Here is a 17,795-nt window from a genome sequence, read left to right on the forward strand (position 1 = left end):
GGGAGGCAGTGGACCCTGGAGAGCAAGCAGGGGCTGGGAGTTGCCAGCGAGGGCCCTGCTCCAGCTGGGTCACAGGGTGCAGAGGGCTCCTCTCCTTTAAGCGGAGTGGGGGGGTCACTAACATGCTTGGCCTGGGGCGACATGGCCAGGACCCCACCCTGCAGGGGAATCACCTGGTCAATCTGGGCCCTGTGATTGGGGGTCATGAGAGGAGGTTCTGGGGAGAAAGGGATGAGAAAGGGGCTCCCTCCCCCATCAGAATAGAGAGCTGGAGCAGGGAGAAAACAGGTCCCCCTTACCCCCGCTGATGTACAGCACCCTACAACTTCCCCTGCCCCCCCAGTTCATCTGCTCCCTCATTCAGCAGCCAGCTCCCACAATGCTGCGCTCCAGCCAGTTCCAGCCCCCCAGCTTGGAAACACCCCCAAACCCAGCCCAGGGGCAGGAAACTGCAGCTGCTCAGACCCGCTGCTGGGAAGCCCCAGGGCCATGGATTCTCTGTAACTTGAAGTCTTTAACTCATGATTTGAGGACGTCCAGGAGCGGCACCAGGGTTTTTGGCGGGGGGTCCTTCCGTGCTCCCGGTCGTTGGCGGCAATTCTGCGGCGGGGGGGTCCTTCCGCCCTCCCAGTATTTGGGGCACTTCGGCGGCGGGTCCCGGAGCGAGTGAAGGACCCACCGCAGAATTGCCGCCGAAGACCCAGAGCGCAGAAGGACCCCCCGCCGCCGAATTGCCGCCCCCCCAAATCCTGGCGCCCTAGGCGACCGGTCACCTAAATGGAAGCGCTGGCCCTGAGGACGTCAGTAACTCAGCCAGAGGTTAGGGGTCTATTACAAGAGTGGGTGCAGGAGGTTCTGTGGCCTGTAATGTGCAGCAGATCAGACTAGATGATCACGATGGTCCCTGCTGAGGTACAAGTCTGTGGCCCACCCCCATGGGTCCTGCAGCCCGTCAATGGGTGGAGGGTGGAGGGGGAAGGTGGGAAGAGCTCAGCATGGCTCCCAGACCCCAGCGCCGGCAGGGAGAAGCCAGGGGTCGGGAGTGAGGGACAACCATCGCCCTGTCATAGGCCCTGCTCCGACCGGACCCAGGAGAGTTCACATTCTGCTTTAATACACACTGATGAGCCTCCACCCTCCTGCAGGAACCTCCCTGTCCCTGGGGGGGTCCTAGCCAGACACAGTCATCAAACCAGATACAGAGGGATCACTGAGCCCCCTGAAAATGCAGCCACCGGGGGGTGGGGGGGCTAACAGCGCACAGCAACAGTGCCAATGGCTCGGAAGAGGGAATGTCCTACAGAGAGTGTGTGGGGGGCTGCCTGGTTTGGGGTTTGTGCAGGCCTCCAGGGGCCCCTCCCCCTTAACCAAAAACAGCGGGGGAGGGCTAATGACCATCAGGCGCTTCACAGACACTAGTGATCTCGGCCCCACAACAGCCAGGGGGTCAGGATCACTGCCCCATTGTACACATGGGGAAACGGAGGCAGAGAGGGGCAACGGGAGCTGTCCAGAGTCACAGGTGCCACAAGGGCCCCTGACACCCAAGCCTGGCTCTGGCACCTGGTCCCTCCGTGGCCCGCCCGGGCCTGCTGAAGCACAGCAATGGGGCAGAGGGGGGCAAACCCCAAGGCATTGCCGGGGCGCGGCCGGGATACCAGGGTGAGGGGCGCTTGGCAACACGAGGGATAATTAACGAGAACAAGCGGTACAAAGAAGTGAGCCGGCAAACAGCCGCTCCGCTCACCCTGTGCCCCCCAGGAACCCGACGGCACTTGGGGGGCGGGGTGCCCGCTTCCAACATGGCGTCCGGGGCGGCGGCCGCTCCCGTGAAGCCACTTCCTGCGGGGGAGGTGCCCGGGCGCAAGATGGCCGCGCCCAGCAAGCTCAGGGTGAGCGGAGCCCAGCACGGGGCCCGGGCCGTGTGAGCGCCGGGCGCGAGGCGGCCGGGGCGGGCAGAGCCCAGAGGCACCGTGCGGGGCAGCCCCCAAGCTGGGGAGCCCCCCCAACCCCTGGCCAGGGAGCCCCCTGCATCCAGCCCCCCAACTCCTGCCTGGGGAGTTCCTTCTACACCAGCCCCCCAACCCCACTGCCCCATCCTAACCACTAGCCCTCCATCCCCCACCTAGGGCAGCCTCTGCCCCCAACAACTGGCCCCCCGTTCCCTCTTCCCCCTTGCCTTGTGGGCAGTTACCCCCTCTCTCCCCGTCACGCCCCCCCCGTGCCCCCCAGCTCCTGTGGGCAGCCAGCCCCCCTCCCGGGCTCCCAGCTGTGCTGTGGGGTGCTGGCCCAAAGGGCTGGGGCGTGGGGACACGAGCTCAGCCCAGCTCCGTGCAGGTGTCAGACCCTGCTGGGTGTCATGTGCGTAGGGTCCCCGGGGCAGGGGGCAGCTGGGTGTGCTCTGACTGGGGAACCCGCGGGCATGTGCTGATCCCAAACTCTCCGGGTCTTTCCTCCTCAGACTGGAGGCAGGGATTTGAGGGTGGGTTAGAGGGCGGTTACACCCCTGCATCCCCGGGCCAGGCGGCACGGCCTGCGGGGTGATGGGGAACGTGCTGGCACCAGTGCTCAACTTGCACAGACCTTTGCGCCGGGAGGAGCCGCTTACCAACCCAGGCAGCTTCGATGAGCTCCACCGGAAATGCAAAGGTGAGTCTGGGCCACCCCTCCTGGGACAGAGGCACGCTGAGGGGATTGGAGTGTGCTCTTCTGCCAGCAGGGGGTGCTGCAGGGACCAGGGCAGGGGTGCTGGCTGTGCGGGGAGCTCCCAGCTGCTCTAGCCTCCCATAGCAGGGGTGCTGTGTTTCTGGGGTCCTGTTCTGTGACTGGCAGCACTACGAGTGACCGTGTGCAGACGGGAGGGAGTTAACTTGTGTTAGATGGCTGGGGAAGCTGAGGTCCGAGCCCTGGACTAGTAACGGGGTCTTCATCCCCATCCTCCCTAAACCAAGTTTCCATTTCTCCGACTCATCCTTGTTGAGCTCAGCCCTGGCTGTGGGACCTGAAGCACAGAGGAGCCGTCTGCCTGTCTCTGGCTCCATGGCCCTAGCGCTGTGTGTCTAAGTCCCTCTCCGCTCCGTCTCCTTGCAGAAGTCTTCCCCCAGCAGATGGAAGGGGTGAAACTGATCATCAACAAGGCCCTGAGCAGCCATTTCCAGGTCAGTTGCAGCTTGTGCCTCCAACTGCTTTCCCTCCCCCCCGGGACCCTCCAGGCTTGGCTTAGCACCTGCTTCCCCCGTGGAGCTGGAGGGCCCCTTCCAGTGCATGCCTTGGGGCCTCTTCAGGGGCTGGCAGCCAGGAGAGTCAGGAGGGATGGAGATGGGGGATCTGGGCATGTTCCCTCTCGGAGCTGGGCTCAAACCCACCAGCTGGGTACCCACCGACAGGCTGTTTGGGAAACACCGCCCGGTGGCTGGATTGGCTGGGGTGTCGAGGTGAAGATGCTGCCGGGATCTGGGCAAGGGGTTGGCACAATAAGCCGGGGCTTTGTCACCTCCCCCACCCCTCTTCTGAGCGGTGTAAGGACACGTACACCCTAATGTCTACTCTGGAGGTGCGGCCTGTGGAGACTACGCATCCCAGTGTGCAGTGCAACCAGTCAGGTTCACACTGGGTCGCTGATGGGGGGCTGTGTTCTCTGGGCTCTGCAGCCTCAGAGAGATGGAGGAGGCCCTGGAGGAGGGGAGCCGCGGCTGGGCTGGGAGGGGCAGTGATTAGGTGGCACTGTCCACGCTGGCTGGGCTGGAAAGAGCTGGAGCCCTTGAGGGTTGCACACAGCATCCTACCCCAGCACAGCCTGACCCCCTTGTGTCCTCCCCAGGTCACCCACACCATTCACATGAGCACAGTCGGCCAGTCCAGCTACCACTTCAACACCACCTATGTAGGAGACCGGCAGCTTAGCCCCACCGAGGTGAGCTGGGATCCAAATGTGCTGGGGGCTGAAGCAGGGGCTGGGAGCCAGACGTCCAAGCTCAGCTCCCAGCGCCAGGATGGAGTGGGGTCTGAGATGCCCAGATCTCAGCACCCCACAGCTCCCCTTGTTCTCAGTGGGGGGTGGGGATCCTCCAGTGTACTTGGTGCCAACTGAGCATGCTAGAAAATCTCCCCATGAAAGCAGGGGGCTGTGACCAGGACTCCTGGGTTCTATCCTCCCCCTCTGACTGACTTGGATCCCTTCCCCCATCTCTGCAGCAAGTTTGATCCGGAGCTCCCTGAGCAGGCAGAGGGTGTATGAAGCATGTCCGTGAACGCTGGGGGCTCGCTCTGGTGCTAGGGAGGAGCCGAGCTGGGAGAGATGCTAGTGGTGGTCAAGGCCTCAGCCTCTTCACAGGGAGCTGGGTGAGGGTTGGGACCCTGGTGCTTCTGCCCCAGCACTGGGAGGGGTCCCCTGCTGAGGGATGTATGGGATCCCCACATAGGCTGCGTTCCCTGGCAGGTGAGTGACTGAGCTGCAGTGGGAGATTTCCTCTGCCTGCCGGGTGGATGTGTGACCTGCCACCAGTAGCCTCAGGGAGCCAGCCCTGCCGCTCACCCCCCGTTTGGGTTAGAATCCCCAGATCCTGCTCATGTGGGCATCCAGCTGGCACCATCTTCCAGGCTCTTACAGGGAGTGCTGGGCAAAGCAGGCGCCTGAGGGGCTTATGACCCATGGCAGCAGCAGCACGCTCCCCTCATCCCCTTCAGACAGGGCCTGTGGCCACAAGCTGGCTCTGAGTGGCCCTCCTTGCAGAGGGGCGGGGGGCTCCTTGCAGTCACGCTGCAGGGCCCCCCAGCCGACCTGCCTCCAGGGCCCAGTGCTGAATGATCTTCCTGCCCAGAACCTGAGTGCACCCCAAAGGCCGCAGCACCTCAGGCGAGGGAAAGGAGCCAGTGCTCCCCTCATTCTGAAGCCATCGCAGGGTGCTTTGGAGCCTGACTCAGGATATTTGAACATTGAGGGCTGGCAGCAGCCCACTGGCACGGCAGCCGCCCCCCATGGGATTGGCATGGCCGTGTGTGTGGGCCAGGGCTCTGGCTTGGAGGCTGGGCCTGGGCTGGGTGTGTTTGTGTGTCGGTCCGTGGGGGGCGTGTTCCTGAGGCTGTTGGACGGAGGGGTGGGAATGGGGGTCAGGCTGAAGTGTTGGGGCTTAGTCCCTGTCCGCTCTCGCCTTTTGGAAGCGCTTAGCTTGGAAGGTGCCACCAGGGGGAGCCAGAGAGCCCAGCCTGTGCTCAGTCGATGCTAGGGCCTGGGTGCACAGGAGACAGGGCGAGGGAGGCGTGTGTGAGGCATGGGATGGGGGCAGAGCTCCAGCTGTGGGGAGGGGTGTGGAGGCCCCCAGCACAGCTAGTGCTCCCAGAAGCCAGGATGAGGAGACCCTGCAGACTTGCTGCATCCCGCCCCCAAGCAGACTGGGAGCACGGCAGGAGGAAAGGCTCCCTAGGTAGGTGGCTCCCCTGCCATAGCCTGGGGTGGGGTGGGGTGGGGGGTTGCTGACTGCACCATCCCTGGGGTGTGTGCAGCTGGTGTGGGGCTCCCCCGAGGAGACCGAGTGCCTCCCGGCATAGCCCATCCCAGCGCCATGCCCCTTCTCCCTGCAGACCTTCCCCATGCTTGTCGGGGACATCGACAGCTGCGGGAGCCTCAACGCTCAGGTGCTGCACCTGGTGGCAGAGCGGATCCGCACCAAGGCCGTCTTCCAGGTGAGGCCCTGCCCTGGGCCTGCAGAGTAGCGGGGAAGACGGGTGTGGGGCAGGGCATGTAGGGGGAAGGGCTGTGGGTGTGGCATGGGGAGGCAGGGTGTGGCATGGGTGGAGTGGGGGCCAGGGTGTGTTGGAGGAGAGGCGGGCAATGCATGGTGTGGGGGAGAGGGCATGGCATGGCAGTGGGGGGTGCCGGGCATGTGTGGAGGAATGGGGGCCTGGCACAGGGGCTGTGAGGTGAGGGAGCTTGGGGTTGTGGAGGTGGGGGGAGCAAAGTGTAGGGAGGAGGGGAGATTGGGGGGTTGTGGGGAGGGGAGTGGGGAGCAGAGTGTGGGGAGGGGAGCGGGGAGCAGAGTGTGGGGAGGAGAGGGGGGACTGGGGGTTGTGGGAGGAGGGGAGCAGGGTGTGGGAGGAGGTGGGGCTGGGCGTGTGTGGAGGTGGGGAGCAGGGTGTGGGGAGGAGGTGGGGCTGGGCGTGTGTGTGGAGGTGGGGAGCAGGGTGTGTGGCAGACAGGGGCTGGGCGTGTGTGTGGAGGTGGGGGAGCAGGGTGTGTGGCGGAGGGGGGCTGGGCGTGTGTGTGGAGGTGGGGGGAGCAGGGTGTGTGGCGGAGGGGAGCTGTGTGTGTGTGTGGCGGAGGGGGGAGCAGGGTGTGTGGCGGAGGGGGGCTGGGCGTGTGTGTGGAGGTGGGGGGAGCAGGGGGTGTGGCGGAGGGGAGCGGTGTGGGTGTGTGGCGGAGGGGGGAGCCGGGTAGGTGGCCGGGGGGGGCTGGGTGTGTGTGTGGAGATGGGGAGGGGCAGGGCGTGGGCGGAGGGGAGCTGTGTGTGTGTGGCAGAGGGGGCTGGGCGTGTGTGTGGAGGTGGGGAGCAGGGTGTGGGGCGGAGGGGCTGGGCATGTGTGGAGATCGGGAGCAGAGTGTGTGGTGGGGCTGTGTGTGTGGAGGTGGGGAGTGTGTGGCAGACGGGGCTGGGTGTGTGTGGAGGTGGGGAGCAGGGTGTGTGGAGGGGGCTGGGCGTGTGGAGGTGGGGAGCAGGATGTGTGGCGGAGGGGGCTGGGCGTGTGTGGAGGTGGGGAGCAGGGTGTGTGCGGAGGGCTGGGCGTGTGTGTGGAGGTGGGGGGAGCAGGGTGTGTGGCGGAGGGGAGCTGTGTGTGTGTGTGGCCGAGGGGGGAGCAGGGTATGTGGCAGAGGGGGGCTGTGTGTGTGTGTGGAGATGGGGAGGGGCAGGGCGTGGGGCGGAGGGGAGCTGTGTGTGTGTGTGGCGGAGGGGGGCTGTGTGTGTGTGTGGAGGTGGGGGGAGCAGGGTGTGTGGCAGAGGGAGGCTGCGCGTGTGTGTGTGTGTGTGGAGATGGGGAGGGGCAGGGCGTGGGGCGGAGTGGCAGAGGCTGGCTGTGTGTGTGTGTGTTCAAAGTGCTGACGCTGAGAGTTAAGCTCTAGGACCTTGGCAGTTGCTGCACTCTCCCAGCTGCTAATCTGGCCGCACTGACCCCCTAGACCCATGGGGGGCTGGAGCCCAGCCAGGCCCTGTGCTGCCTCAGGTGCCCTGGGCTGGAATGAAGGCTGGGGGAGGGGCTCCAGGTTCTCAGCTCCATGCAGAAGCGCCGGAGCAATGAGGGCAGCATGGACTAGTGGCTAGAGCAGGGGTGGGAACCAGGACTCTGGGTTCCCCTTGCCTGTTCTAACACTGCCTGGCGGTTGCTGTGCCTCAGTTTCCCTCTCTGTAGTGGGGATGATGACACGGCCCAGCACCCTTCCCCTGGGGGGCATATGGGGACTGCCTCTGGCAGTCTGCAGGGGAGGGGCCAAGTGTTCTCTCCCAGTGCCTGTCTGGGCCCCTCACAGCCCCTACGTGGTGCCACAGGTTGTGTGTCTCCAGCTGTGGCTGTAGCCAGACCCTGCTCACCTGCCCCCATCATGGGGGCATTGTGCTTGGGAAGGGATCAAATCCCCTCTGGTGCCCAGCTTCCCCTCCCGCCTTGAGCAGAGTTTACCCAACGCACCCCTGGGTGCTGGGTGTGTCCCAGTGTGCACCAGTCCTGCGGGGCTTAATCCCTGCTAATTGGAACTCCCTGGGGAGGCTGTAAATGCAGGGATAGTTGTGGGGAAATCTGGGTGCATCACCGGTGGGGGGGCAGAGCACCCCAGTGCTGAGGGGTAGGGGTGGGGAAGGCTGGATGGAGCTCCCGGGACGGGGCCAGGGGAAGGCTGGGTGGAGCAGCAATGCCCCCCATGATCATAGTGAGGTAGGGGGAGCTGCCCTGGGTTGGGTGGGGACCTTTCCCGTGTGCCAAGCTGTACCTGGAGCTCTAGCAAGGGCCCTCGAAGGGGCTGGAGGGGGGGACACAGTCAGGTCACGGCCCCAGCTGCTGAGGGAGAGTGGATAGAAGTGAGATTTACTGGCTGCTCCCCAGGTGAGGCCTCATGAGGACATGGGGCAAGGTGTGGGGCAGGGTGGGGCCAAGGGGCTGTGATGGGTTGGGGCATTGGGCAGGGATGATGGTGGGGCTGTGGGGCGAGGCCTGGGGCTGTGATGAGATGGGGTCAATGGGTGAGGTGTGGGACAGGGCAGAGTGTGGGGCTATGATAGGGTGAGGCAGGGCATGCGGTAGGGAAGTGGGGTAATGGGGAGGGCAGGGGAATGTGGGGCAGGAGGTGCTGCACCCCCGGCTAAGCCCCCGCTGCTCACTGCAGACACAACAGGCCCGGTTTGTTACATGGCAGTTCGACGGGGAGCTCCGTGGCGATGATTACACGGCCACACTGACCCTGGGCAACCCCGATGTGCTCAGCCAATCAGGTGAGCCCCAGCCCGTGGGCCCTGTTGTCCTGCCTCACTTCCTGTCCTAAACTCTCCTGCCACTGGCTCCTTCCACTCCCTTCCTGCCCGAGACCCGCAGCCCAGGGCTCGGCACGGAGCAGCCCCTCCTCCCCTACCAGGTGTGGACAGCCTGGTGCCCAGCCCCATGGCCATGCTGCTCTGGGGCTAGTGGCGGGGCTGGTGAGCCCCCACCCATGTCAGATGGGGAGGGGAGCGTTGGCTAGTGTGCAGGGCTGGGAGTCAGGACTCCTGGGTTCTGGCACCAAGTCGCTGTGACCTTGGGCAGGCCCCTCCCTGCTCAGTGCCTCAGTTTCCCGTTGGCTGGTGGTTGCGGGGTCCAGTGCTAACGGTCTCTCCCTCCCTGCAGTCATTGTGGTGGCGCACTTCCTGCAGAGCGTGACCTCGCGGCTGGTGCTGGGCGGGGAGATGGTGTATCACCGGCGCCCGGGCGAGGAGGGCGCCATCGTCACCCTGGCAGGGAAGTACATGGGTACGAGCCTGGCTTGGTCACTGCTCCAGCCCTTCCTGCACCAGAGCTGAGCCTTGGGGAAAGGGAGGGAGGATGTCCCAGCCCTGGAGCACAGAAGTGTCACGGGATGGCACAGCTGGTACCCCTGCTTAGAGACCCTGGGGTGGGAGGCATCGTGGGGGGCAGGGGTGGGACTGGGAAGCATTGGCTGGGATAGCAGGGGCTGTGGGTCAGCACAGTGGGGCATCGCAGGTGAAGCCTGTACAGCGCCTACCCGAGTTGTCCCCTCCCGGCCAGGCTTCCGCCCCAGCACGCTTCTGAGTGAGTTAAAGGCCGTGCCCAGCCCCTCGCCAGCCCTGCCCCCCATGCCAGCTTCACTCCCTCTGTATCTCTGCAGCTCTCAAGTGGGTGGCGACACTGAACATTGGTTATGGCGGGGCCCATGCCAGCTACTACCACAGAGCCAGTGAGCAGGTGAGCCCCCCCCCAGGCGCTGCCCCCATCCTCCAGGCCAGCCGTGGGGCGCCCCTCACCCTGTGCTTCCTCCCCTGCAGGTGCAGGTCGGGGTGGAGTTGGAGGCCAACACCCGACTGCAGGACACAACCTTCGCCTTTGGCTACCAGCTCAACCTGCCCCAGGCCAACATGGTCTTCCGAGGTGAGTGTGGAGCTGGGCCAGCCCCCACTCAGGCAGGGGGCTGCCCAGGGCTGTGCCAGCCTCGCCCAGGGGGCAGGGCATCTCCAGGGCCATTGGACCCACAGACTCCCTGCGCTCACAGTGCCAGAAGGTGCAAGATCACGCCTCCCCCAACATGGCTGCGTGGTCCTGGCGGGAGCCGACTGGTACTTGGACTGAGGATGTTCATAGCTGGGGTCTTCCCAACACCGCTCAGGTGTTTTGGCCTCTGATCCCCTCCACCCGCTTGCTGAGGGCTGGCCTGGGCCTGGAGCCTGTCCTGTACCTGCTCTCCCTTCGCTCCTCTGTGCCATGTGGGAACGTCCCAGCTTCTCTGTCCAGCTCCCAGCACCATCAAGCATGGAAGCAGACCCTCCAGCTACCACAGCGCAGGCCTAGAGTCGCTGAGCTACAGGGGAATCTCCCTGTTCATGAGCAGTATAGGGCCTATTGCACACCACAGAGCTGTTCGTATCCTATCCAGTAGGGGGCAGTAGCGACCCATCTGCCTGTTCATTGTGCGTAAGGCTGTAGTATTAGTGAAAAGGGCTAGAAACTTCTGCCCAGGGTTTGTGAAATCTCCCATCCCCCACACCAAGCCAGCCAGTCCCCCACCCCCAGAGCTGCACCAGAGCCAGCATCCCCTAGAGGGGAAAAGCCCCATATCCCATCTCCCTCTGAGCCAGTAAGCACTCCTGCTTTGGGGCCGGACCATAGCTGGCGCCCCCTAGAGGGGAAAGGCCCCACATCCCCCAGGTCAGTTCCTTTGCCCTTGGGCCAGATCAGAGCCAGTGCCCCCAGAGGGGAAAAGCCTGTCACCAGTCACTTCCCTTTCCCTGGGGCCAGATCAGAGCCAGCGCCCCCTAGAGGAGAAAGGCCCCATATCCCCCATGTCAATCCCTTTGCCCTTGGGCTGGATTGGAGCTGGCGCCCCCTAGAGGGGAAAGGCCGTGTTCCCAAGCCAGCGCTGCTCTCTCCCCAAGGATGCCTGAGGCAGGGTTTTCTCCTGCAGGAGCGGAGCACAGATCTGGCTGTGTGGGGCCAACCCCCAACTGCACTGAGTGCTGGGAGCACAAGGGGTGGAGACTGCAGCCAGCTGCCCTGTGACTTGGCCCAGAGACTGCCAGGGGGCAGCAGCTGATTGACATGCAGCCTCGCCCCGGGAGAGCTCCCTGTCTGTGTGCCCCAAGTGCGCTCAGGGCTGCCTGGCTGCTCCCCAGCCCAGCTCTCTGCACTCTGGCCGGCGCCTCCTGCTCCATCGGCAGCTCCTCTGGCCTGGGCTTCCCAGCCCTTGGCCCCCCTGATTCAGCAACGGCCCCAGAGGAGCTGGGATCAGGGAGGAGAAGCCGGTGCCCTGGTTCCCGAGGCTCAGGCAGACGTCATGCTGGGGATCTGCTCATGGCCCCAAGGCACCCGCTGCGCTGTTGGGGCTCCCAGCAGGCTCCACTGCCCAGGGCGGGACATGCTGTGATTGTTGAGCACTGAGCGGGGCTACAAGTCCATGGCAGCTGGCCGGAGCCCCAGGACGCGGGGCCAGGAGCAGCCCTGTGCTGGGCTTTGGAGTGGAGCAGGATGAGTGTGGGACCCAGACGAGGTTTCTCCAGCTGGGAATGGGGGGCAGGGGGGTCTGAGCTGTGGGGGCTGGGCTCCGGGGCATGGTCTCTCTCGGCTGCTGGGGGTGGGGATGCGTCCAGCTGCCCAGTGGCTCCTGTCCCTTCCCCTGCAGGTCTCCTGGACAGTAACTGGTGCGTGGGGGGCGTCCTGGAGAAGAAGCTGCCGCCTCTGCCCGTCACCCTGGCCCTGGGCGCCTTCCTCAACCACTGGAAGAACCGTTTCCACTGCGGCTTCAGCGTCATCGTGGGCTGAGGGGGCAGTGCCCTTGCGGGGCTCCCTGCTCTCGCCCCAGCCGGTGGGGGCAGGACAGAGCCTGGCGCCAAGTGGATTCTGACTGGTTTGCTCGGGCGGGAGCAGGATCCCAGCCGTGTGCGTGGGGCGGGGGCCTGCCCGCCGCCTTCCTGCCTCAGGGAGCCTTTGTGCCATGGAGCCAGTGCCCTGCTGGGGCCGGCCTGCAGCTCAGCCTGCCCTGAGTGGCTGCTCTTGTGTTCAGAGGGCATCTGATACCTGGTGCCCTGGGGGGCACCTCTTCCCCTCCCCCCACCAAGCCCTTCTCTGCAGGCGGCTGAGCTGGGGAGGGGACGTCACATGGGCATCTCCCTCCCCTCCCCGGGCAGCTGGCCGAGTCCCCCCCGGGGCTGCGCGGTGGAGGTGCTGCATCTCCTCCTGCTCTGTGCCCTGGGTGGGGGGGGGCACTGTGCTGTGGGGGAGTTCGGGGGGCCGCCCCTTTGTCTGATGTTCTCACTCCGTGTACGATGGCTTGGAACCTGATTAAAGTGTTTGAGTTGAGGGGTGGCTGGAGTCAGTGGCTGAGGGATAGGACTCGGACACCCCCCACCACCCCCAGCTGCTCCATCCTGCTGCCCCTATTCTGTCCCCCGGCTTCTGCTGGGGCTTGGCTGGGCTGGATACTCCCTGGGATCTCGCTCCCCAAGCTAGTTCTGTAGGGCTGTTTAGGGCTGGGCTGGGAGCTCTCTGCTTCCGGAGGAGCCCTTGCTGCAGGTTGGGAGAGGTTCAGTGAGAAAAGTACAGATGGGGTGAGACCCTCTCCATGCCCAGGTCTGCCCCACTGCTCAGGGCGTTATTGCATGAAGCACCTTTAAAAGTGAGGGGGACTCCCCCTGAGCTGTGAGCAGTATGGGGCCTTGGATACACAGCTGGATGCACTGAGCCTACCCCTAGAGGGCAGCAGCACTACGCCACGTAGGCTCCAGCCCATGCAAGGCATCTCGGTTGGGGCTGCACCGTGCTCCTCGGCCGGCTGGAAGGGCAGGAGCCTAAGGAAGCGTGGTGATTTCCCAGAGAGCTGGCAGGGCCAGGGAGGATGGGCAGGGACATGAGTGGGGGGTGATGTGCTTGGGATGCCTGGGGGGCTGGGCACAGTGCAGGAGCTCCCCCCACAGCTCACATTCCCCCCCCTTGGGCCTAGAACATCCCCTCTGCCCACACATGCCCATGTTAACCTTAACCCCCCCCTGCCCTCCCCTCCCCCATGGGCGGGAGGCGTCTTTCCCCAGCACGCTGGGCACTCCTGTTGGGCTTCACATAAAACCCAGCCTGGCCGCCACCCTGTCCTCTCTCCCACTCATTCGATTTCTGTTCCTTCCAGCCTCATCCAGCTGGGGGCGCCATCCCCCCTCCCCTGGCACAGCCCACCCCACGGAGCCAGGAGACCAGGTGCACTGGAGCCCAGCACCACTAACCCACTCATAGAACAGGGGGGTTGTACGTTTCCTCCCAGCCTGGAGCAGAGACTCTGATTCTCACGCCCCGCCCCCCTGTACTGCAGGTTTGCTCCCTGCCCCCCAAGCTGGGAGTGCTGCCTGTGGGGCTGAGCGCTTGGATCCTTGGCTGATCTCACAGGGTCCGGGTTGGAGAGGCCCCGTCAACTATCCTGTGTAAGGAGCCATTTGCCCCCAGTTCACCCCCTGGTGGCTTATGGCCTCACCCATCCTGCACCTCTGGCCTAACCCTCGCACCTGCAGCTAGTCCCCAAAATGCTGCTGGGCTTCTGGGCCAGGAGAGTGCAGCCTCCTTGCTGGGGGGGAGCACAGTGAGGCTCTGGTGCAGGATGGAAATGACCTTCCCCTTCTGGTCCTTCCCCTGCAGCTGGGCCAGGTCCCCTCAGCCTGTCCCAGGGGCCTTGGGGCCGGCTGTGTCACACATCACCTCCATATTGGTGTACATAACAAAATTCATGGGGGCTCAGGGAGCAGAGGGTTGGTGTGAGGGCTCCAGCTGGGGGCCAGAGATGAGGGGCTCAGGGCCTATCTAGTTTTGTCTGACCCCAGCAGGGATGCTCATTGCAAATTTCCAGTGAGCGAATCTGCATAGTCACTGATAATTTGCATGGAATATATTTCAGCTTGAAACCAGTAGGTAGATGCAGGGCTGGGGAGGACTGGGCTTGAAACCCTGCAAAGTGGGGCCCTTGGTGGATCTGCAGGGCCATCCCCCCGATACCCATGTGGCCCTGCCCCCATGGCACAGCCAGGATGGGGACAGGTCTCCATGGCCTGGGCAGCTCTTGGCCTCTGCACTGAGCCTGGCCAGCAGTGAGGTGGGGGGCTGGAGCTGAGACCCACCAAACTCATCGCATACTGTGGCCACCAGCCAGCCATGGGAGAGAAGCAGCTTTGATCCCTGCTGCGCTGGGCTGGATTTGCACTGGGGAGCTGCAGAGGACAGGCTCTGCAACGCAGCATCAGGCCCTATCAGCACCAACGTGGCTGGGTCTGGAAGGTAGCAGTGGAAGTGCTGGCCCATGGGGGGCTGATGCAGTGAGGTGTCCCCCTGCCCCAGGCTTGCGCACACAGGCTCCTGCATGCTGCCTCTTTAATGACAAGGTCATGTACTGAATTTTCCTGTGTGGCTCTCAGGAGCTGCAGACCCAAGGCCTGGCCCTCTGCCCCTAAAGCAGTCGCTGGCAGCATAAGTAGGTTGTTATCCCCTACATGCAGCAGCCTGTGGAGGGAGGTGCAGGTGCAGGTTCACACACGCATTCTGCCCGTGGGTTACAGCTCAGCAGCACAGCTGGGGGCAGGACTTGGATGTATGTGCCCAGTGCAGCACTGGCAGCTGGGGAGGCTCCTGCTATTTGGCCCTGGCTAAGCAGAGCCGCTCCAGGTGCTGATGGACAGCTGGTCTCTGCCCCTGGAGCAGCACCCTGTGCCGCCCCCCCCCCCCCACCAAAAGTAGAGGGGAGGGGCCAAGCTCCACGCACCTGCTCCTGGCCCCGCCCCTCTGCTTTCAGGATGGTTGTAGCGCAGAGAGGAAGGGATAGGATTGCCCCAGGCTCCTGCAGCCGGCCAGCCCCAGAGCGCTGTCCTGGACATCCTGCCCCCGCACCAGCACTCACCTGCCCCAACAGCACCCTACCCACAAGTGCAGCTCCGGCCCTGCCCCGGGGAGGCTGGGTGCTGACTGTAGGCTGCAGTTTATGGACTCACGCTCGTTCAATTAGCATGTGGCAGGCAGGGCACGTGGCAGACAGTTTCCCCTGAGGTCTGAGGCCTTTGCTAATAAGGGCAAATCCCCACTCGACCTGATTCAGAGCAGGGAGGTGAAAGCAGGTCTCCCCCCCTCCCTGGTGAGTGCCCAAACCCTCAGGCTGCAGCGGATCCTGGGCCAGGGCTCGTGCCAGCTCTTTGGAGCTGTTCCACGGGGTGTCAATAATTAACTCTTGGGGGCAGGAGAGCATGAGGCCGGTGCTCAGGGCACTCACCCGGGATGTGGGTCTAGGCCCTGCACCAATGACTCTGCCTGATTGTGCTCTGCCGGGGGCTGGGCAGGGGAGCGCCTAGTTTGTGAGTCCAGCAGGGCTTCAGCAGAAGTGAGGTGCTGCATGTTGCTGGCTTTGTGTCCCAGCAGCGCCACCAGGGTTAGGGGGCAGCCAAGCGGGGTTTGGGGCATAAATCCCTTGGCGTGTGGCTCGGCCCCACTTCCCTGAGGGCCCTGGGTACTGGCAGAGCTGTGCTCCATGGACACCTCACCAGCTGGGTGGGACAGGGGCCAAGTAGCATGTGGGGGGGGGGGATGTGCCTGGAGCCTTGTGGTGGCATCACACCGTCTGGCAGTGCTGGGGAGAGACGCTGCAGGGCCCTGGCCAGGGGCAGGGCGATGAGATGGGCATAGACTCTGCCTGGGCAACTGTAGCTTCAGGGTTGTGCATGTCCGTGAGGTTCCCCATGGGCCCAGAGGGCAGGTTTCCCCTCAGCTCCCAGCAGCTCTCACGCATTTCAATGAATTTGATATTCTTCCCCATAGGAGTTGTTCCTGGTGTCACTTCACATCCCCCTGGCTCCACCGTAGAGCCATCGCCAAGACGCCAGGCGAACTGCAGCTACAGAATCCAGAATCTGCTCCCCCCTGGAATCCACCCTTCACCCCAGAATCTGCTTTTCACCCCCCAGAATCCACCCCTTGCCCTGGAATCTGCTCCCCCCTGGAATCCACCCTTCACCCCAGAATCTGCTTTTCACCCCCCAGAATCCACCCCTCGCCCCAGAATCTGCTTCCCCCCTGGAATCTGCCCCTCACCCCCAGAATCTGCTTCCACTTCCAGAATCTGCTTCCCTCCCAAATCCACCCCCCACCCCAGAATCTGCTCCACCCACCCCCCCGGAATCCACCCATCACGCCAGAAACTGCTTCTCCCCTGGAATCCACCCCTTGCCCCAGAATCTGCTCCCTCCTCCCCCAGAATCCACCCCTTGCCCCAGAATCTGCTCCCTCCTCCCCCAGAATCCACCCCTTGCCCCAGAAGCTGCTTCCACCCCTTGCCTCAGAATCTGCTCCCCTCCCCCAGAATCCACCCCTCACCCCAGAAGCTGCTACCTTCTCCCCGATAGCTTCCCCACCTCTAGGCCCAGAATCGGCCTCCAGAATCTTGGCTTTAATATAAAACTGTTTTTTAGCCCTGGTTACACAGAAACCTTTGGAAATGTGCCGCGAGGGTAATGGCTGCAGAGATGGCTGCCTGGCTCCTAGGGGAGCCTGAATGCAGAGTGCTGGGGACGGTGTGACCCGCCCTATTCATGGTGAAGAGGCATTAACTCTGAAACCTAATGATGTCTGCTCAAATGCCAGCAGCGCTGCTAACTCTCTCACCACTGCTCATTTTAGCGGTACTTCTCGTAATCCCAATTTCCCTCCCCAGGGACCAGCCCCCCCTTCTCCCCACCTTCCTCTCCCCTCCCCCCAAACCAGCCCCTCCACCCACAAGAGGCAGGTTGCTTTGGGAGGAGGGAGCGGGTTGGCTCTCTTGTTTCCATCTTTAGCCCCAGTCAAACACCCCCACTTTGTGTGCCCTGCGGCTGCTGCACAGTTTTCGCTGTCCCAGTGTCCCAGACCAGGCATCCCTGCTGCAGTGTTTGCTCCGGGGTCATTGCCCTGCAAAGGAGGATTAAGCTCCAGCCTCTGCCCCTCGTGGCAGCTCCTGTGACCTGCAGGGGCAGAGCTCTGCTCTGCTCTCATGTCTGTGTGTAGCCGTAGGGCCTGGCTCCCTGTGGCACCTGGGTGCAGCAGGCACTAGGGCTGGGACCTCACTGATAGGCCTCTGTGGGGTTGGCAGAGCCTCTGCCCCCTCGGGCCCCAGCTGATCTCAGCCCAGAAGTTGGCTGTTTGGAGCCACAACTGGTGACGAGCGAGTGGGAGCTGAACACGTTCCCCCAATGCCTGCAGGGCATCCCCTGGGATTTACCCAGCTCCAGCAGGGGTGGCTCTAGCTTTTCTGCTGCCCCAAGCACGGCAGTCAGGCAGCCTTCGGTCCTGCGGATTCGGCGGCTTGCCTGCGGGTGGTCCACCGGTCCTGCGGCTTTGGCGGCTTGCCTGTGGGAGGTCCACCGGTCCTGCGGCTTCGGCGTACCCGCCGCCGAATTGCCACCGAATCCGCGGGACCAGTGGACCTCCTGCAGGCGTGTCGCCGAAGGCTGCCTGACTGCTGCCCTTGCAGGGACCGGCAGGGCACCCCCTGCCGCTTGCCGCCCCAGGCACATGCTTGGAGCCGCCGCTGAGCTCCAGAGACCATGGGAACCAATAGGGAGGCCCCAGCTTGCAGCTGGGGGCAGTGCCCGCTGCTCAGCCCCACTCTAAGGCAGCAGCACGTGCACAGGGGGAGGGAGCATCTGCACGAGGCTTCAGCCCAGGGGAGAAGGCACCAGGCCTCTTGTCCCACTGCCAACGGGCTGGCAGGGACACGGCCACGTCCATGGGGGAGGCAGCTGCCAGGAAGGCTAGTGCTCCCCATGGCCAGTACTCACTGGTGACATACCAGGTACCCACGGGACAGGCCCAGCAAACAGCAGCGTCACACACCATGCACATGGAGACAGTACACACAACACACACTGCACTTGACCCCACAACACGCATTGTGCATGGACACAGACATGCAGCACACACTGCCACATCGACACAAAGTCATTGGAGCAGGGACATGAATGTTGGTCTCCTTGTGCCCACCCGCGCACACACAACCCCCCACCTGGCTAGTGTCCCTGGCCCAAGGACTCTCTGATTTATGCAGAGTGGCAAGAGGAGCC

At 63.9% G+C, this 17,795-nt stretch overlaps 1 protein-coding gene across 3 annotated transcripts; it reads left to right on the forward strand.

Moving 5' to 3' along the window:
- Positions 1 to 1,780: 1,780 nt before the first annotated feature.
- On the forward strand, positions 1,781 to 13,260 carry TOMM40L (translocase of outer mitochondrial membrane 40 like). 3 transcript variants are annotated; one of them, XM_039513462.1, is made up of 9 exons: positions 1,781 to 2,649; positions 3,091 to 3,158; positions 3,821 to 3,913; positions 5,581 to 5,682; positions 8,399 to 8,474; positions 8,863 to 8,985; positions 9,362 to 9,438; positions 9,519 to 9,621; positions 11,366 to 13,258. In XM_039513462.1, the coding sequence occupies exons 1-9, from the start codon at positions 2,544 to 2,546 to the stop codon at positions 11,503 to 11,505; spliced, it is 888 nt and encodes a 295-aa protein (XP_039369396.1). In that variant the 5' UTR covers positions 1,781 to 2,543; the 3' UTR covers positions 11,506 to 13,258. The 3 variants fall into 3 exon arrangements, with proteins under 3 accessions (XP_039369396.1, XP_039369397.1, XP_039369395.1); XM_039513461.1 differs by having other exon boundaries at positions 1,786 to 2,649; positions 8,369 to 8,474; positions 11,366 to 13,255; XM_039513463.1 differs by lacking the exon at positions 8,863 to 8,985 and having other exon boundaries at positions 8,369 to 8,474; positions 11,366 to 13,260.
- The last annotated feature ends 4,535 nt before the right edge of the window (positions 13,261 to 17,795 follow it).

The sequence above is a fragment of the Mauremys reevesii genome, linkage group 24, assembly GCF_016161935.1.
Source record: "Mauremys reevesii isolate NIE-2019 linkage group 24, ASM1616193v1, whole genome shotgun sequence".
Lineage (NCBI taxonomy): Eukaryota > Metazoa > Chordata > Testudines > Geoemydidae > Mauremys > Mauremys reevesii.

Coding starts and splice junctions, on each gene's coding strand:
- TOMM40L (XM_039513461.1), top strand. CDS start 2,544: ATGGGGAACGTGCTGGCACCAGTGCTCAACTTGCACAGACCTTTGCGC. Junction 8,475..8,862: donor CGATGTGCTCAGCCAATCAG/GTGAGCCCCAGC, acceptor CCCTCCCTGCAG/TCATTGTGGTGGCGCACTTC. Junction 9,622..11,365: donor GGCCAACATGGTCTTCCGAG/GTGAGTGTGGAG, acceptor CTTCCCCTGCAG/GTCTCCTGGACAGTAACTGG.